This window comes from Felis catus, chromosome B2 (assembly GCF_018350175.1).
Source record: "Felis catus isolate Fca126 chromosome B2, F.catus_Fca126_mat1.0, whole genome shotgun sequence".
Classification (NCBI taxonomy): Eukaryota; Metazoa; Chordata; class Mammalia; order Carnivora; family Felidae; genus Felis; species Felis catus.
Genome location: NC_058372.1, coordinates 143,659,239 through 143,680,167, shown reverse-complemented (window position 1 = coordinate 143,680,167; position 20,929 = coordinate 143,659,239). Strand labels below are relative to the sequence as shown.

The 20,929-nt window shown below is 50.8% G+C and overlaps 1 protein-coding gene across 1 annotated transcript in view; it reads right to left on the bottom strand.

Moving 5' to 3' along the window:
* The window catches only part of IGF2R (insulin like growth factor 2 receptor), a 104,629-nt gene that overhangs the window by 58,847 nt on the left and 24,853 nt on the right, over window positions 1–20,929 (bottom strand). Inside the window, exons 3-9 of the mRNA XM_023254553.2 lie at window positions 15,012–15,133; window positions 13,246–13,344; window positions 8,641–8,773; window positions 5,330–5,459; window positions 3,543–3,648; window positions 806–968; window positions 456–630 (exon numbers count right to left, since the gene is read on the bottom strand). Of these exons, the coding sequence (XP_023110321.2) occupies window positions 456–630; window positions 806–968; window positions 3,543–3,648; window positions 5,330–5,459; window positions 8,641–8,773; window positions 13,246–13,344; window positions 15,012–15,133 (928 nt within the window). The remainder of the gene's footprint in view (window positions 1–455; window positions 631–805; window positions 969–3,542; window positions 3,649–5,329; window positions 5,460–8,640; window positions 8,774–13,245; window positions 13,345–15,011; window positions 15,134–20,929) is intronic.

The window sequence follows — 20,929 nt, the reverse complement described above, 5'->3', positions numbered from 1 at the left end:
ACATTTTCGTAATGCTTTTGCGAGGGTAACTACCAAGTTAAGGGCCACGGGAATCGTACTGAATGCATTTTCTTAGTGGTTTCAAACTTTTACTAATGCTAACGGCATTACAGACTCTCGAGCTGCGAGAGAAAAATCAGAACTCCTCAGAAACACGCGTTGTAAAATGCAAAGGCCAGAGCAACAGTAACCGAATTCAACGCCTCTCCGACAGGGTGGTCCCTTACAAACAACAGACGATAAATCGAACAGCATTAACAGAAACGGCCTTATTGGAAAGCCAGGATCGCTGACAGATGGCAGCTCTCCTAAGTCAAACGGGAAGGAACGCTGGCTTAACGGGCCTGTGTGTACTTTACAGAAAATGGAAGGAGGAAGAAGATAAGGCGAGTCAGCTCGGTCTCACAAGAGTAGACACAATGCACTCGAAAATGACGTGAAGGCTGTTTACACACCGGAGGGTCTGATTCTGGTATTTTCCTGCTACTTTGACTTGACTGGATTCGGACTTTTTCACTTGGCAAACGGCAGCTTCTTTCTTACTACAGAAAGACAATTCAACTTCTCCACAGACGTTCAAGTAAAACATATATTCCTTGCCGTCGGAAGCGTAGTAAGAGGAGGATGAAGCTAAGGAAAGGGGACGAGAGGAGGAGAGACGCTGTTACGTGAGCAGGTGCCAGAAAGCAGGGGCGCTACCCGAGGCAGGCCTCATCCCTTCCTCACACACCCACCCCAGCGGCGGAGGCTACCCCGGCCGCTCGGCTCACGGTCCCCCTCCGGCTTCTCTTCAGAGCACCCTCACCTCTGTCCTGTCTGAGTGGCTGGAGGTCGACGGTGACCTCGTGCTGCTCGCTGCTCAGAGAACACGTTCTGCTTTCCAGATAATCTCTGTGGCATGCGTACTCAGTGACCCACTCGACTTCGTAGCGGCAATTGGATTTTGCTGTGAGCTTGGGAATGGTGCCCTATCAGGAACGGTTTGAAAAGAGCAAAATTAACGTTTTTACATGTCGACTTCCCATGCTTCTCAAAAACCCAAACGTATGTTATGGTGTTGGGTTTCTACATTCTTCTGTTACTGTTTCTGAACAGTCCGATCACTTGGCGAGTAATAACTGTCTACCTGCGACCATTCTTGTCCCTCTCAGAGCCACGCTCAAGGTTCGGCCACCGCGACCGCCCCGAACTCAAGGTCGCCTGACAGCCACAACCTCCACAGGCGGCCGTGACTTGCGAAGGCACGCGGTCTGTTCGCTCCTCTCGATCGGAGCTGAAAGGAGCAGGCCAGAGGAACCCCCGAGCCGAGCGGAAACCGCCGTGGATGCGCGTGTCTGGGCAGACGATCCGTGACCCCTGCCCTCAGGTTGTCCAAGTGGTCTTGGGCACACCTCACCTGCACACGAGTCGGCTCCCGTCCCCGGGGGGAAGCCAGGGCATCACCCCCACAAGCCTGAAGTCTGCCACTTTGCAGCCCAAGAGCTGCTTTCACAAGCGTAACCTCAGCCGCTCTCTTTGGAGTGACGCGGAAGGCTGCCACGCTCCTTCCAGGCAACACCACCCCACGAACGTTTCCCGAGCGCCTGTCACGTGCCAGGCACCGCGCGAAGGGCTGGGGCTACACACGCGGGTCGCAACTCCATCAGACGCGGAGAGCTGTGAGTCCAGCTCTGTCCGTCCGACTCAAAATCGAGGCTCCCACCACCTGGCCTGGGGAAGCCGGACACTCGTGACGGGGTGCCGAGGGCTAAGTGAACGAAGACGGACGCAAAAGGCCCCAGCGTGCAAGGTTCGCGCATCGGACAGGCGCAGAAAGGGCCAATCACGGAGGCAGAAAGTCGACTAGCGGCTGCCAGGGCTGGGGGAGGAATGGGGACTGAACACCCGCCAGGCCCAGGCTTTCTTCTGGGATGACGGAGATGTCCTCACGTCCCACCGTGCCAGAGACTGCACAATTCTGTTAATGTGCTAATAGCCGTTACGCTGTCCTTGAAACAGGTTAATTTTATGCTAAGCAAACTCAGTAAAGCCTTTTTTTTTTAAAGATCCATATGACAGGGTGAACATTTACTAAAAGTCCAGCTCCTAGGTACATTCCGTGAGCCTGCGTAAACACTTAAAGAGACCTTCAAGAGCAAAGGTGTCAGATGTCACCCGGTTCTGTGCGGTGAACGGTGCAGCCGGGAACGGACTCTCCCTCCACTAATAACAAATTGGCCTCCTTTCCGAAGGCCACGGAGTGCCTCGTATCCATGGAGGCACGTATCCGTATCCACGGAGAAGAAAGGAGGGACACTCCCGCTTCCCTCCGCTATGGTGGAGGGAACCATTTCTCACTGGAAGCCCCAGCAGGAAGGGGAACCACGAAGACCCCTGCCAGCTTAGACTCCACTTCACACCCGCAGGCGCCAGTGGAAAGCGCACACACTATTCCCCAGCGTTCGCCTCCAGCACCAAGGTCCGCTGCCGGCCAGGCAGGGCTCTCCCAAGCTGACACCACGTGGCCCTAGAAGTCTGGGGACACAAAATGGAAAGCTGGCCCGGACTCCACTTTTGTCTCCAAATCCCACACACACAAAACGGGCCGGCTGCCAGCCCGAAACCAGACCAAATTCCACGTTCGTTTGTGGGGAGGGGGGGAGTACGGTTCCCTCGCGAAAGAATTCAGCTCCTCCCCCTTCATTCTATTATGAGGAGACAGAAATAAATGAGAGGAAAGCCCTACCCTTCCTCCCCGGGGGCTATCTCCCTCCATCAGCACCCCGCACCTGCTAGGACACTTGAACGGCAACGGACGCGTGCAACGCCACCGGGCACGGGCCCAAGGACAAGCAGACGCGGGCCCTACCCTCAAGGAGTTTACGAGTGTGCCAGAATTGAGGACCGGATGACGGGGTCATGGGCCGCGTGAGAGTGGGGGAGGAGGGGATGGAAGGCTTCGCTGCGAGGCCCTAGGAATAAGAACCTTCCTTCTGGCCACGAGCCTCCTACCTCCTTAGCCCCGCAACTCCAGCCTCTGGCCTGCACGGCCTCCGCCACGTCTGCAGAGCATCTGTTCTCATGCTTTGACTGTTTCTACAAACCAATTAGCTACTTTCACCTTGTCTCAGCCTAACAGATAATAGCCAGGGAGTCACAGGTTTGAGACCATACATATGGCCTTTCAAATACTCGTTCCAATCAGCGTTGCTATATAAACTTAAGAAATCTCTCCACGAACCGCTTAAAATCATCTCACACAAACTAGAACAAGACGCCTCCCTACATCAACATGCCATCCTACGTCGACATACGCATAGGCCCCTCCAGGGCTGTCGAGAAAAAGCAAACACCAAGCCGTTGTCCCCCTGAGACCCTCGCACGTGCAGACGAGAGTCTGTCCCCACAGGCGCGTCTTCCCAGATATTCCACTGATGCATCTTTTCCCGGCCGGCCGTCTCCTGCCCCCGGACCCGCCGCCCTGGCCCGCCCCGAGATGTGCTCGCTCGGCCGGTCCCCACTGATGCGCGCTGCCAGGAAGCCCTCCGAGGCAAGCCACTCACCTCTCTGCGCTCCGACGGGCAGACAAACGTGATCGTCACCGCCGGGCTGTGACCATCACAGAAGTCTAGCTCCCCGGCCTCTTCTTTCATGTAACTCAGGACAAGCCTGGATGACACACGTTTGGAAAAGAGGGTTGTGAAAGTATGAATTAGATTCACATTAATCTGCTTCCCTGAGTATTCGGCACGCTCCTTTGGGGGAGGGGGGAACAGAAGAAACACTGAAATATAAAGGAAACCGCAGCGCAAAATAACTCCAATCTCCATTCTAAAAAACTGTTTTACTTAAGTAAACTTCAGTGAATACTGTTCTCTTTTTAAAAATAAATAAAACGACTGACGTGTAAATTTAAATACTAAGAAAAGCCGCTTGAGTAAGACAAACAAGACGAGACTATAAACGATCTGAGAAAACAAAACAAACACAGCGGAGCGGCCGAGTGCATCTCTGTCCACGAGGCTGCACGACCACTTCTCTACACAGCGGCTTGTCAGTGCAGGCCAAGGTCTCTTCTCCTCTAACCTGAAGACGGCCAAGTGCCACAGCCGTCCTGCCCTCCCGTGGCCAGGCGAGCCTGGGCCACCGGTCTGCGTGCTGGCCTCCCCGCGGGATGTGCCCGCGGCTCCAGGGCTGATGGTCACAGAACACCCGAAAACCTGACCTTCCTCTTCTCTGAAAAGTTCCAGCTTTCATTCGATGCCCACGTTTTACAAAGTCCCCTCTCCTGCATGAGGAGTCACCCACCTGTCACTTAGGACAACGGGACGGGCTGAACTGTGTCCCTCTAAAATTCATATGCTGAAGCCCTAATCCCCCAGTGCCTTGGCATGTGACTGTATTTGAAGACAGGGTGAGTAAGTTACAACGAGGCCACAGGGGGGATGTGAGGAGCTAATCAGACACGACTGGTGTCAGTATCAGAAGGAGAGACCAGAACACGGACACAAAGAGGAAACGACCAGGTGAGGACACAGGGAGAAGGCGGCCGTCTACGAGTCAAGGAGAAAGGTCTCAGAAGAAACCCGGCCTCCCTGCACCTTGGATCTCCCAGCCTCCAGAACTGAAAGGAAACCGGTTTCTGTGGTTGAAGCCAGCCTATGGCACGCTGTCATGGCAGCCCTGGCAAACTAACACAGACACATGTACAGAAACCTCCCAAATGTTCTTAAACTTAGGTGATGCTCCGACATTTTCTGTGGACAGAAGCGCCCGCCCTGACGCACCATCAGTTCCATGCTAGAACAGCCACGATGAGCCATCTACCAAAGGCCCCTGGAAGCCAAGACGTGATCTAAGCCGTGGTCATGTGGGACACACTGGAGAAAAGCCTCTCTCTGCTAATTCAAGGCTACGAGGGCAGTAGAAGCCCACGTGCAGAGAGCACGGCTTCTTACGAGAAACAAACCACCCCCACGGGAACTAGGGTGCTCGCCGCACCCTGGTCAGGAAGCAAGCTCCGCACCCTACAAGGACACCAGCAAACCTCCTCTCTGGGGAACAGAGGACTGTGGGCGCAAAAGCAACGTCATGAGTGATGTGACATGGAGAATACCGGAACATCAGAACATGCGTTAAGGTAGGGGTTATTTCGTGAACTGAATACACGTATGGATGTGTGCCGCATCGTGAAACACGTTTTGAACGACCACAGAGACAAATGACCAGAAAATCGGCAAGCAGACCAGCCTGCGTGATGCACAGCCATGACCAACGGCTCTACGAGCACACACGAAGTAGCAATCTCGCAGGGACCTGCGGGGGTTACGAGCACCGAGAGCACACTCACCTGTCCTTGCTCACGAGCTTCAGGCCCTCCTTGGGCTGGCCGACATCAAACGCCCGGTCCCCCCTCACCAGGCAGGCAGCAGTGCCACGGGGACAGCCACGCAACTGTGGACTCGAGTCCCGTAGGGAGTCTGTAAAACATCACACGTGACGCTGAATCAGGCTGTGCGTCAGGACTGATGATCACGCTTAACCTTAGGCACAGGGTCCCTTTAAAAAAAAAATTATCAAATTTTTGAAAATCCCCAAAGTAACATAAAGTAGTAGAGGTCTGGAAACAAAAAAGAGCTAGGACCGAACCCCGTCCGGAGACCGTGGGCGTGCCACTGACCACTCTGGACACGTGGAGTGAGAACAGCATCGCCCGCCCGGCATGGCTGCCGGGACGTGCAGGGAAGGCACTCACGCTGCACCTGGCAGGGAAGAGGTGCCCGAGGAACGGGGACTATTGTGTAATCTGTACTTAAGGAACACCCCCCCACCCCCACCCTTTCCTAAAGACACACCGACTGCAGCGTCATCCCCTCCTCCAAGCTACAAACAATGCAGAAAATGCAGACACCCCAAGGATCAGTGGGAAGATGAGGACACTGGTGGAAAGAACCTACAGACAGTTCTGGTTCAACTCTTAGATCCACCACTTGCTGTCTCTAACTTTGCTCTCATCACACAACTGTCCAACTGCTGGGGCATCTCCCACAGGTCTGGGGAGGATTAAAAAACGCCCCGATGTACCTAGACCACCGCCCAGACTTCAGCGGCTACTGCCACCACCCTTTCCCATCCTACAGCTTTTCCTTCACCGCCACGGGCATCTCACACGGCATCGGGTTTACATGCTTACCTCACACGTGCCCCTGACTATAAGCTCCATCCAAGGCTGGGACTCAGTGCCCAGCACAGGACAGGGGTTCAAATTTCCCCCGTGAAGGAGTAAATAAGGCCCAGCCTGGTCTTTAACTAAAGCCTGATCAACCAGAGGGGGGGGCCCTTGCCCCTTCTTCTCCAGCGTGACGGGAGGTGGCGGCGGCTGAGGAAAAGGTAAGCGCATCGTCAGGCTGTACCATGAAACCTGGCGAGGGGACGGTTTTAGTCCACGTCAAGTCCCCGTGGTGTGGCGGGCTCCCTGCCCACCCCGCATCAGCAGACCCGCTGGTCTACTGAAGGCAAGACGGGACGCAGGTACCCTGAGTGTGCACAGGCAGGCACACGGCAGCAAAGCTACGGCTGCTCATGAGCTTTTCAGGGTCACTGTCAAACGAGGCTTGGGGCCCAGGGCAACTTCCTGGGGATGGAGGGCGTCTGGACAATAACTGGCAAATCAATTTTTTTTTTCATTTTTAAATTTTAAATTCAAAAAACTACTGTGAGTCAAAGTCACTGAAGGCCAATTCAAGCTGCCAGTAATCAAAAAGAAAAACAAACTTTTGGGGCACCTGGGTGGCTCAGTCAGTAAGTGTCCGACTCTTGATCTCAGCTCAGATCTTGATCTCAGGGTCATGAGTTCAAGACCCACGCTGGGCTCCACGGCCAGTGGGGAGCCAACTTTAAAAAAAAAAAAAAAAAAAAAAAAAAAACCCTTTCATAAGAATATCTCTACCGAATTCAGAGAATCCTCAAAATGATAAAAAGACCAGGAATCTAAATGTTTTCTAAACTAAGATGGCATATTATTTCAGAATTCAATAATCTGCAAGGCTCGTCAGCTTTATAATCAAATTTGAGTTACAGATCCATTTAAGACAAAGACTCTGTCTATCTGGCTTTTTCCAAAAGAACATTAAAAGCTGTCTTCAGAAAACAAAAGAATGATGTAAAGAGCCTGACATAAAAAAATCTAAAATTATCACTAGTCACTTCTAGTGAACCATGTATGTGGTATACTCACTTTTTAAAACTGTTTGAAAATAATCAAAATGGGGGGGGCACCTGGGAGGATCAGCCGGTTAAGCGTCCAACTCTTTAATTTCGGCTCCGGTCATGATCTCGTGGTTTGTGAGTTCGATCCCTCACATCGGCTCTGTGCTGACAGTGCTGAATTCTTTCTCTCTCCCTCTCTCTCTGCTCCTCCTCCCCCTCCCTCTCTCTCTTTCAAAATAAACTTAAAAAAAAATCAAAATGGTATATAACGTATTTGTACATTTCAAAGAATAACTGTAAACTCACGTACCGACCACCCAGCCACACCCTCATGTTCGGAGTTTATTTTTAAATTTTTTCCCAAACGTAGGGGCACCTGAGTGGTGGCTCAGTCAAGTTAAGCGGAAGACTCTTGGTTTCAACTCAAGTCAGGATCTCAGTTTGTGGGATCGGGTCCCACACCGGGCTCCGTGCTGACAGTGCGGAGCCTGCCTGGGGTTCTCTCTCTCCTCCTCTCTCTGCCCCTCCACCATACACGCACGTGCTCTCTCTCTCTCTCTCTCTCTCTCAAACTTAAAACATTTTTCGAAAATTCAAAACAACTAAAAATTTTGTCCCGAGCTTTCCTAAGGTCAAAGTCCCACGTACTATGTGAGAAACAGGAACTTAAAACACTAAAAACGATCTTAATTTTATTAGCTAATTACCAGCAAGATTTACGGGGGCACAACTACTGCTGGCACAGCAGGAAGACAAGTCTCGGCCTTCGGGACTAACGCCTCCTCGCCCCTGAAGAACGCACAGAGCTGGAGTTTAGAAATTGCTGACAGAACAAAGGTTTATTAGTAACAGTTCTCAGGGCCCCAGTTAGATAAAGGCCATTTACAGCCTTCAGTTAACTGAGCAAAGACACCCATGCTTCTCACAGCGCTTCTGGCACCTGTAGAGAAAGCCGGGCAAGAAGCCGGCTTGGGCTAAGATACGCGTCACGAGCAAGTTCCCCAGGTCACTTGGCTGTCCGTCTGTCCCTTTTGCCCAGCCTGCAACACAAAGCCGACAGACTGGGGTACACACAGCCGGCTAGAGACCCTCCTCCCCACAGCCCTCCCAGGAGGGCTGACTCATCCTGCTCCAGCAGGTCTCGGGGCGCCCGGCACACCCACCCTATCCGCCCTCCCCACCATCTCCCTGGAAGTCAGCTATGGGAGAATCCTGGAACCAACACGTCTGTCAGAGAGAACACACTGGGATGGACCAACAGTCTGGACAAGATCTGCAACGGAATCAGAACCGAGTGGGAGCCCGGGGGTGAGGTTATGCACAACATCTTTCCGGTAGGTTCCTCAGGGGGCCTACTCAGTGACACGGATATTCCAACTAGGAAGAACGGCAGAAGCGCAAAGATACCGAGGCCTTCTGAGAAATCCTTCACCACCACCCCCCCAAACCTACCTATGTCTCTACAAACGTTGATGAACAGAGAAGTGTCCGGGTCAGAGTCATCCACCAAGTAACCTCCGCTAATCTTGATCAGTGGATTTAAATCGTGCTTCTTGAACTCTCCATCAAAAACGTAGCACGGCACCTAGAAGAGAGGAAGAGAAAGGGTCTTGGACACACAGCTTCTTCCGCTACCGGCTGGGTGGGGCCTGTGGCCAACGTCTCCACTGTCGGGGTCCCCGGCGACAACAGGAACAGAGCAAAGGTCGACAAGAGCTTCAGCGGCTGTACATTTAGCACCACCAACTTTCCCTACTACTGCCCAATCCCAGCAGCACGCTGCCAGAAGCCTCCCGCTTCCTTTTTCTTCCTAACGCTAACGTGTATTTCCGGGCACTGCCATCTGCTGACTCGCCAGCTTTCTCCCACGAGAGAGGAAGCTCCCTGAAGACAGGGACTCTGTCACTGCTGTGGTCCTAAGCGGGAGGCTTAGGATGACGCCTGGAACCTAACGGGGCCTCCCGAAACACCTGTTCAGGAACGTATGAAGACACGTTCCTCCTCTGCGCATCTAATGCAACGCTTCCTGGATTCTAACCTAGGCCCTCTCGCTCATCTCTAGGAACTAATGTCCTCTTATTTTTAAAATTTCAAGGAACCCACTAGAAGACCCTGCGCTTTACAAGGTCTACCTATTTCTGAAGGCAGAGCATTCAAGCCCAGAGATGCGCCCAAGAATAAAACAGGCCCTGGTCATCTAACTGACATCATGTACCTCCACGTCGTCTTTACGGAAATACCCCTTTAATCGCCCTGCCAAAGAATGCCCAAAAATTCACATTCTTGGCAATCATTTTTCTAATGTTTATTTCTGGGAGGGGGCGGGGAGGGAGAGGGGCAGGGGGAGAGGGAGACACAGAATCTGAAGCAGGCTCCAGGCTGAAAGCAGTGAGCCCAGTGCAGGCCTAGAACTCAACGAACCACAAGATTACGACCTAAGCCAAAGTTGGATGCTCAACCAACTGAGCCACCTAGGTGCCCCTCGGTGATCATTTCAAAGTCATCTGCTGCATCACTCTCAAAGGATGGTTTTCCTAAAATTGACTGAAAAAAAGACTGAAGCTATTCACAGGCAGATCTCTATAACAAAAACTAACTGCTTACTATTTAGCTAAAAAATTATTCTTAGAAAGATGCTATCAAACCCGCAGGAATACTCTGACCTACTAACCCTTTTTCCCAGTCCTGTTCTCAGAGATTCAGGGAGATCTAATGGATCAAATCAAACAACCTCAGGGGACACAAGAATTCCCTTCAGCCAGACCCCGAAAGCGAACTCCCCCAACGCCCACAGCATTGATCGGGGGTCTCTCTGATGACTGAGGGGGCCGGCGCCTCCGCTCCGGGGACACAGGCACACCAAGCCAGCAGCAGGGTCGGCAGGCCAGATGCCAAGCCTAACGCTGCATCCTGCACAAAAGCGGCCAAAAAGAAAGGTACTGCTGCAGACAGGGACTAGGTTCCCGCGAGAGCGACCACGGTGTCCAGAATCCTACAAACCGACAGCCCGTCATCCTCCGGCAGGTTAACACAGAAACAGAACTCGAGCAGGGAGCGAGCCGGCTGGTGAGTGGGTGGGAACGGGAGACAGGGAGCACCTCTCTAGTGACCAAAGGAAGGCCTGGGAACGAAGGGAGCAGCCTGGAACACGGCGGGAAGGAAAGCCGGGGCCACGTGTGAAAGAACTCGTAGTTCCAAACTAGCTCGGTTTCACCAACAGACTCGAGAGATTCCAGGAAGCGAGGTCCACAGACACCCAGCTCAAGGCAGTTTTAGCAACTTCTGGCCGGCTCGCTACTCCAGGAAGGAACAGAAGACACGCCTAACACAGCGCCCCACAGAATTGGAGCGTGCATCGGAAAAACAGTGAAGGCTCCTGGGGAAAGTCCTCCCCACTTCCTGCTCCACTGAGCAGAGCAATGGAGACATTCATAAGAGCAGGAATGTAGCCGCCGGGAAGGAGGTCGCTTGCCAGCTGCAAACACCACACAGTGAATCAACCTTGTTAGCACCATACGTATATTAGCTGTATTTATGTAACTCTGGTAAGAACACTGGCATGCCAGTTCTGAATTTCCTGTGTTCCCAAGAGTGCCACGGTAAGGGGACGTCCGTCCGCGATATTTTAAAGAAATTATCTTAAAAAAAAAAACCAACCAGGATCCACTAGACAAGCATTATTCCGCCAGCCTGTAGAGCCAGTGTCTGGAACTCCATGATATTTGCCCACCAAATTCTTCTAAACTTGACAAAGCAAAACTGACAGCAGAAATGAAATGTGAAAACCAAATCTGGTTGGTTTGTTTACATGAAACATCTACTAGTTTTTGAAGTGATACCACAGCCCGTAAGGTGTAATCAAATCTTACCAAAAACAGAGAAGAGGAAATCTACTTGATTATGATTTACTAACAGCAACGGCACTGCTTTTTGGTGGCCACCGTCCTCTTCCATGCTTCCTGCCTCAGTTTACCTGTACCTGAGGCAGGATGAACCCGGGTCGTGAATGAAGACACGCCCTCCGCACCATAGGTCTATGGGTTCTCTGAAAGCAAGAACCCTTTCAAAATTTAATGAAATTCTTACTTCTTGGCCCATGACAGGGCGTCGATAAATGAAAACTGAACGAATAAAGCCCCAGCTACCAACCAGACCTAAAGAGAGTATCACTGAGGACAAACTGTATGGTGCTCATGATCTTTACGTCAGCTTCCAAGAGAAATGAAATGTCACCGTTTTGAGAAAAAAAGAGGGCTATACCTCTCCCTTAACATACCAAAATCTAATTTAGAACAGGGGCCCACTCAATTTCCCATAAAGGGCGACAGAGCACGTTATTTTAAGCTCCGTAAGTCACGTAGGTCTCTGTTGTTCTTTGCTTTTTTTTTTTTTTTTTTTTTTAATCCTATAAAAATGTAGAACCTGTTCTTAGTTCTGGGGCTGCACAAACACAGGCCAGGGGGCAGGAGTTGGTCCAGGGTCTGCAGCCTGTGACTGCTGACCTGCACCATGAAGAAAACAGAAAATAGGTTGCTATTTATGTATTTATTTTGAGAAGCGATTTTTCCCCAGGTGGTGGGAGACACAACTGTCAGCTCAGCAAGGCGAGGTAACAGGACGCACAGGTAACACTGGAAACATGGGAGCCCCAGAGGACATGTGCGGGGCCCAGAGAGGTCTGAGGCCCCAAAGAGAGCAGGAGGCATGTGTCTCCGTGTCCCGGAGACGTTTTTCCTGCCACTCACCGATATATATTGGCAAAGAGCTTAACCTAAGTGTTAAAGTTCGAGGTTTAAATGTGACCCGGTCTCCTCAACGTCAGTGTCATTTTCTTAGGCATTCATTCTTTCCACAATGGAAACTGCTTTCTCGTTGAGTATTCCTTACGCTCCTCTCCGGGAGGCAACATTTTCCCTCTGCCACTTTCCTATCAGACTGTCTTTTCTTTTAAAGACTGCCATATTTAGGGGCGCCTGGGTGGCGCAGTCGGTTAAGCGTCCGACTTCAGCCAGGTCAGGATCTCGCGGTCCGTGAGTTCGAGCCCCACGTCGGGCTCTGGGCTGATGGCTCGGAGCCTGGAGCCTGTTTCCGATTCTGTGTCTCCCTCTCTCTCTGCCCCTCCCCCGTTCATGCTCTGTCTCTCTCTGTCCCAAAAATAAATAAATGTTGAAAAAAAAATTAAAAAAAAATAAAATAAAATAAAGACTGCCATATTCGAAAGACCACTGATAACTTATTCTCTTTAACTTAATTTGGCTTTATTTTCAAAAAACAAACATCTCTCTTTTCACCCTCCTTCAACGGCACTATCTTAGGCCATCACAGAAAATAACAGATGGCCCCCCATCTGTCAGTTCCTAGAACCTGAGAGAGTCTGTGAACCGAATCCTTTGGAACACACAACTAACGGAGACACGTGAGAGTAACAACCCACGAAGGCTGTCGTCTAGGTGAGCACAGGACACCACCTTTCGGACGCGGGATGGTGAGAGGGGAGGAGCAGCAGGGGAGTGCTGTCTGCTCTCAGCGGAGCCAGCTTCAGAGTCTCTGGGCTCAGGGAGAGGATGTTTCATTAATCACCAAAAATGACTTGAGCAAACACCAGGAAAAGAGTGGAGGGAGCGACAGGAGCCATCTAAGTCTCTGAGGTGAACTGGCAGAGAACTGAGGGGCTAGGAACGCCTGGCCTGGACTCGGAAAGCGTCCAGAAGCCGCCCCACGGTGGGGGAGAGATGGGGCCGGTAGGAAGAGGGAATCCGCTGAACACAAGCTCAACCACGTTAGTCACCAAGTTGCGCAGCACCAGAAACCAAGAACTAACTAACTGAGTAGACGCTGAGCCAGTCCATTTCTAATCATATCCTGTGATGTTTTAAATGCCCCGTTCTAAAAATAAGAACCACCCAGCCTCATTTTAACAATTAAATCATACGGTTATCTTTGCTCAAATGGAATCTGAAAACTAAAAAAGATTTTGACCCCAAAAGGTTTGCGCCAATATTTCAACTCTTAAAGGCCCCAGAATGTCAAGCACGTGACCTTGAGCCCCCTCGTTACCTCTTTATTAGCTTTAAATATGTCTTTCTTGCAGGCTGCAGTGGTCCTCCACTCGAAGTAATGCACACAGTCTGTCGCAGTTACAAATTCAGGAGTTCCCTATTTTTAAAAAAATTAAAAATAAGTTACGATACTGCATGATGTAAGGGTTTTTTTTTTCTCCCTTAAAGTTAGAAACAGTAAAGGCTAATGAAAATTTGAAAGCAGAAAGAAGAAGGGGAGGAGGGAGGACACAACTGTTTTAGTTAATCAAGGTCATCAAGAAGTTCCCAAACGCAAAAATTATGAGACAAAAGCTTCATGAAATCATGCTGGAATTTTGGTATAATCGGTCCAAAACTGTTCTACTGCCCCAACTATGCAAAGCACAGTAAACTCATGGGATGCAATCCTCAGAGCCCTTCCACTCTCAAACTCCAAATGTTCTCTTAACCAAATGCCAACAAAATCAAAGCCAGAAAATGTGACCTCATACTTCCTGTAAGCTGAGGACGGACGCCCATCTGGACCCGACTGAGTTCACACACCAGCCTCGTTTCAGACACCCCACACTCAAGGGCAGCCCCTCCTAACAGACTGCAACCAAGGTGGACTCCAAAATGGCCAACCACAGCGCTGCTGGGTGATACGCGATACTGAATTTACCTCCATAAGCCCACATGCAAATCTAGGGAGTTCTTCGCAATTCTGGTTCTCGTACAGTGAACGCAGAATTCTTGAGGGAAGTTAGTTAAAATTAAAGCAGCAGCTAGCTTATTCTGTAGCACAGACCTCCATATTTCATATCACTGCAAACAGATCTTTTTCCAAGGTTTCAACATAGACAACAGTGCAACTGACAGGCTGGTCCAAAATTAACCATGTAAGTTCTATTTTTAAAGTTCTTCAGAGGAGACATTATAGGTCTGAAGATGCAGGAAGTCACAGCACCAAATTCTAAAATGATACTTTAAAGCAAACTGATACCCACATTGAGTTTCACTCAACCTTATTTTTCTAAATACTTGCATTCTTACTCGGATCAGAGAACATTCATAAGACTTGTATATAAATTGCTTCTCCTAGGATGAGTACTGGGTGTTGTATAGAAACCAATTTGACAATAACTTTCATTTAAAAAAATAAATAATAAAAATAAAAAATAAATTGCTTCTCCTAAAAGCTAGCAATTATTCACTGACAGTCCCTTTCTGAACACTAGAGATTAACAGCAAAAACTCGCATGCAATATACAGAGGATAAGAACAAACATCATGCTTTAAATAATTATTTATGTCCCCTTTCGATACTAGCAATACTTGAAAAAGTGATATTAGTGGCCATTGTCTGCTGGCCAAGGCTTCTCCTAGATAGATGTTGGCCTCTCCAATTTAATGTAAATGAGAAAACAAAAACCTTTTTTAAAAAAATAAGTGCATTGCCCTAAAAACTACCATAATAAAATGCTATGAAAATAAGTTTTAGAAAAAAAATTATGCCTGCAATGTAAATGTTCCACAGTGTTTCGAGTTTAAACATGCTAATCACCTTGAATTGTAGTTTTATACAGGATGTAGGTCAAGTTTCACTTAAAAGTTGTAACTACAGGCTAGGGTTTGTTTATGTATTGGTTCTTAATGGCGATGGCGTTTTGGTTGGGGTTTTCAGTTTGAGTTTTTAATTTTGCTCACTTATTCTTCCTGGAATGACACTGTGGTGAGAATGTCCAACAGACAAACATTTTTAACAAAAGGAAAGAACATTATAAAGTGACTGTGCGGACTCACCAAAGTTTTCCCACATAAGAAGGTGATGCTAGTCTGGATTTTGTGATTTGTGTTTTGCTTACAGGTCTCTGTTGTATTGAATTCCAGAAGAGATCTGGTTGCAGTTTTCAAAGAAGAATCACCTATTTGGAAAGGAAAGAGCATGAACAAGCTATAAAACATTCATGACCATAAAGCCATTTCCGAGCATAAGCAAATTAAAAGTGGTACCATAATTCATCTGAAAATTCATAAACTTACAGGCTGTCCCTTCCCCAGAATTCTCCAGCTGAGGAATGGCATCTCCATCCACCCAGCTGTTCAAGACCCAAATACATTACATGAGTCCCAACTTTCTCTCATCTATCACATTGAATAAGTTGAAAAACTCTAATGGTTTTCCCTCCATCTCAAATCCATCCGCTACTCTCCACCTCTACTACTGCTGCGACTAAAATCACTACCATCCCTCACCTACACTCTGGCAGCAGCATAGAATTGGTCCCCTTGCTCCACTCCTGACCCTCACCATCCTCCCTCCCCATCCACCTCGACAGATACAATCTCCAAAAACATAAGTCAGAATATACGTATAACTCAACTGCTCAAGTTCTTCAATAAATTCCCATCATATATACTATCAAAACAAAATTTTTTTCTTTCAAATTTTTATTTAAATTCTAGCTAGTTAATGTATAGTGTAACATTGGGTTCAGGAGTAGAATTTAGCGGTTCATTACTTACACAGAACACCCAGTGCTCAACACAAGTGCCAGCCTCAAAAATCAAAATTCTTTAGAATGGCCAACAAGTGGAGTGATTACATTTCAGTTTTCCTGGTATATTACTGTAATAATCCAGAATAAAATGTCTATTCCATACCAAATACTGATAATTGGTATAAGCAGATTAGGACAAAGAGCACAGACAGATATGTGTGAATCAAACCTTGATATGTGACAGAGTAATAGATCAGTGGGCAAAGAAGAGACTTTCAATAAATGGAACTGAAAACAAAATGGAAAAAAGATAAAAACTGGACCCCTACCTACCACTGTACATGAAAATCAACTCTAAAGGAATTAAATAACATCAAACACCAAACTTTAGATAGAACTCTTGGTAGAAAACATAATTACCTTTTAGATCTTAATGTAGGAAAAATATGTAAGACTCAAAAGCATTAACTCTAAAATGTCAATATATTTGACTTAGTAAATTTAAAAGTTTACATTCACCAAAAAAAAAAAAAATAGCTTAAGGAAAACAGAAACAAGTTTTAAACTGGGAGATACACAGAACTGGCAAACTGGCAAAGAATTGGCATCAAAAATATATACATTCACACACTCCCCCCCCCAAAAAAAAGGAAAGGAAAAAAATTTTATAATCCTAGAAAATGAAACAAAATAACCTCTAACTGAAAGAACATACAAAAAGAAGACAATGAGGAAAGACCCACACCTAGTCATGTCGTGGTAAATTTTAATATCAAACGTAAAAATTCTAAAGCTTCTAGAAAGGTAGAATAGGTCACATGCAATAAATAACCCAATATAAAATGAACCAGATATGACCAAAGGGAAGAAAACCATGTCAGTAAATACACGAAGAGATGTACAACACCCCTACTGATCAAGGAATTACATATTGAGAACACATGGCATACTGATTACAACCATCCCATTGACAAAAGTTGAATACCAAGTGTTGGAAAAGAGATGGCCTAGCATGCCTTTGTTGCCTCCGCATGGCATTATGTCCTAATATCCGTGTATCCTGTGACCTACATATTCAACTCTTATGTATATACACAGAAGAAAACCATACACATATACGTATAACAAGAAACAAATGAAAGAACATCTCATGTTCCTCACACTAGCAAAACCGTGGAAACCACCCAAATGCCCATCAATAGAACCATGGATAACTTACCTTTGGGAGAGCCACATAATATCACAAAAGTGTTAGTAGGAACAAACCATGGTGAAAGATAACAATACGCTCCATCTTTAGAAACATAATATTGTTGTTACCACTTTAAGGCCCCCAAAATTACATATAGCATGATCTATGCTTTGTATAGAGTTAAAAATATTGGGCACGTACACACACACACACACACACACTTTTGAGAGGCAGAGACACAGAGACAAAGAAAAGGAAGAAAAATTTAAATATAGGCTAATTATTACTCCCAGGGAAGGGAAACGGTGGCGGGGGGGGAGGGGTGGTGAGGAAAACATAGAGACAGTGGTTATTCTCAGGTTCCTAGATTCTGTTAGAGATGGGGTTCATTACATTATCCAAAACAGAAATTAATTAATTAATTAAAAAACAGAGAAAGGTTAGCCCACGGATTAGTTATGACTGCGTATCATAAACTCAGGATTATAACTGGTCCATTTCGATACAAATACCTGATATCTTTTTGTGAAAAGAAATAAAGGAGGAAGAAGAGGGGGAGGGTCAAAATTAAGATGCCAGTGGAGAGAGGATAATGGATTTCAGAGCTGCCCCCAGAGCACCAGGCTCACAGTATATTGGTTCTTTCTCCTGACTGCCTGCCCGCCTGTCTTTGTGCAAAGGTCCACCTGAATCGCTCTCTCCCCTAAAATTCCCGGGATCCGTCCGAAAATCTTTTTCCTCGACCAAAAGAGCACACAAGGCCAGAGTCGTCTCCGGGACCGAGGACAGCGCCCCGTGGACAGCGCCCGTAAGCCCCGCCTACGGCAGGCGGGCCTAGGGCCGGGAGACGGGGCGGGGCTTCTACGCGCCCCTGCAGCGCTGCGCTCCAGGAGACACGGAGGGCGGGCAAGGACCACAGGAAGCGGCAAGCTCTGTGGCCAGAAGGGGGCGCTCACAGGCCGCAGCCCCCCCACCTTGAAGACCCTCCCCCGCGCCTCCTGTCCCCCCACACAGCGGCCCCTTCCGGCCCTGTGCCCAGAGCTCCCGGGGGCTCCTCATAACAGCTGGGTCCGCCCTGAAAAGGAAACGCGGAGGGCCCTGGCCTCGGGCTGGGAGGGATCCAGCCAACCTCTGCCGCCGCGGCACTGGGCACCAGCATCCCTAAGCGCCAGGCCCCCATCAGCATCGCACCCGCCTGTCCACCTCGCCTTCTTCCTCTGCCCACTCCACCCGGTGGCCGGGACCGGCTGCCAACCGGGGCACTCGGGGAGAGGCCGCAGCGAACCGCGGCAGACAACCGCGGCAACCGGCCAGCCTGGCCGTCCTCCCCGGACGAGAGCCGGGTGAGGACTGCGGGGCCGCGGCCAGCACGCCAGGCCCACGGCCAGCTCCCGAGGACGGCGCCAAATGGGCTGGGCCGCGCTCGCCGGGCCCGCCAGACCGCGCCGGGTCCTCCAGACCGCGCGCCGGGCCCGCCAGACCACGCTCTCCAGGCCGGGTCCGCCAGACCAGACCGCACTGGCGGGGCCCCACCAGACCAGACCGCGCCGGGTCCTCCAGGCCGCGCTCTCCAGGCCGGGTCCTCCAGACCAGGCTGCGCGCGCCAGGCCCGCCAGACCGCGGTCTCCAGGCCGGGCCCGCCAGACCAGGCCGCGCTCGCCCGGGCCCGCCAGGCCGCGCCGGGTCCTCCAGACCGCGCTCTCCAGGCCGGGTCCGCCAGACCGCGCTGGGTCCGCCAGACCGCGCGCTGGGCCCGCCAGACCGCGCGCTGGGTCCTCCAGACCGCGCGCTGGGCCCGCCGGACCGCGCCAGGCCCGCCAGACCGCGCGCGCCAGGTCCTCCAGACCGCGCTCTCCAAGCCGGGTCCGCCAGACCAGGCCGCGCTCGCTGGGCCCGCCAGACCAGGCCGCGCTCGCCGGGCCCGCCAGATCGCGCCGGGTCCTCCGGACCGCGCCGGGCCGCGCGCGCCAGGTCCTCCAGACCACGGTCTCCAGGCCGGGTCCTCCAAACCAGGCCACGCGCGCCAGGCCCACCAGACGGCGCTCTCCAAGCCGGGTCCGCCAGACCAGGCCGCGCTCTCCAGGCCAGGCCGCGCCGGGTCCTACAGACCCTGCGTACCAGGCCCGCCAGGCCACGCTCACCAGGGCCCGCCAGACCGCGCCGGGTCCTCCAGACCGCGCTCTCCAGGCCAGGTCCGCCAGACCAGGCCGAGCTCGCCCGGGCCCACCAGACCAGACCGCGCTGGCGAGGCCCCACCAGACTAGACCGCGCCGGGTCCTCCAGGCCGCGCTCTCCAGGCCGGGTCCTCCAGACCAGGCTGCGCGCGCCAGGCCCGCCAGACCGCGGTCCCCAGGCCGGGCCCGCCAGACCAGGCCGCGCTCGCCTGGGCCCGCCAGACCAAACCGTGCTTGCCGGGCCCGCCAGGCCGTGGCGAGTCTGCCAGACCTCGGTCTCCAGGCCAGGTCCCCCAGACCGCGCCGGGTCCGCCAGACCACGCGCTGGGTCCGCCAGACAGCGCTCTCCAGGCCGGGCCCTCCAGGCCGCGCTCGCCCGGGCCCGCCAGACCAGGCCGCACTCACCCGGACCCGCCAGACCAGGCCACGCTCTACCGGCCAGGCCGCGTCCGGTCCTCCCGACCCTGCGCACCAGGGGGCCCGCCAGGCCACGCTCGCCCGTACCCGCCAGACCAGGCCACGCTCTACAGGCCAGGCCGCGCCGGGTCCTGCAGACCCTGCGCGCCAGGCCCGCCAGGCCACGCTCGCCCGTACCCGCCAGACCAGGCCACGCTCTACAGGCCAGGCCGCGCCGGGTCCTGCAGACCCTGCGCGCCAGGCCGCGCTCACCAGAGCCCGCCAGACCAGGCCGCGCTCCAGGCCTACCAGGCCTCGCCTGCAACCCTCGGCGCCCCCGGCCGAGCCCAGCCGAGCTCGCAACTCGGCCTCGCTGAGGCCGCAAGCCCCAGCGGTCCCAACTTCGCAGGCAGCCTCAGGGCCCACCGCACGGCCACCGGGCCTCCCCAACACCTCGATCAGGGCCTGTCAGACAGGCAGACAGCCCTCCCCGTGCTAGTCACCAATGTGCTCCAGCAAGGCTTCCCCCGTTACCCACTTTCCCTTCTTTATCGTGTCGTGTCCTTCAACGTGTACTATTCACGTGTCCTTTCACCAAACGAAGAATCCTCCTAGCTGCCCAATTTGTCCCTCCAGCTGCTGCCTCATTTTTCTGCCCCTCTTTGTATTAACACTCTTCAAAAGAGATTTCTATTCTTGCTACCACCAATTACCCTCCCCTCTCTAATACTCCCCCCTCCATCCCTTGCACTGGCTGCTCCCCCAGAGCCACCTGACTCCCTCAGCTCCAAGTCTTTGCTTAAATGTCACCTTCTCAGCGACACTTACCCCGTTTAATATTCTTGAACACACACACTCCCGAGACCTCCAGCACTCCTGACTGTCCCTCCTTTTCTTTTTTACATCCATCATACTCTAATACGCTACCTAGCCAGTGTTTGTGTTTGTCTCCCACTCAACTACTAGTATGTAAGCTCCACAAAAAAAGGGATTTTTGTCTGTTTTAGTGACTGAGTCATTCAAGTATTTGTTACAAATAAATAAATGAATATTAAGTGTTGGCTGTTTCAAAATATAATTTATACATATATCTTTTCAGATGTGACTTAACCAAGTAAATCAGAATAAAATATACAACTTGTTCAACTATCCCCATATAGTTAGGGTGGGCCAGCACATTTGCCACAGTTAACAATGCTACAAAAAAAAAAAAAAAAAAAAAAAACTTGTACAAAAAATCTGTATACAGTACTAATTCCTCTACTGGTTAAGATTTACAAAAGTAGGTTATGGGAATCTGGGTTTTGAAGTCTAACAGATATTATTGCCAGACTCTCAGGAGAGGCCATAAGACAGAAACAGGAGTTCTATCTAAAACTCTCCCAGATATCATCTTAAATATCCAGTAGAATTATATGTTTTTTTTTTTTAAAAAGGAAAGAATACAGGGCTTAAGAG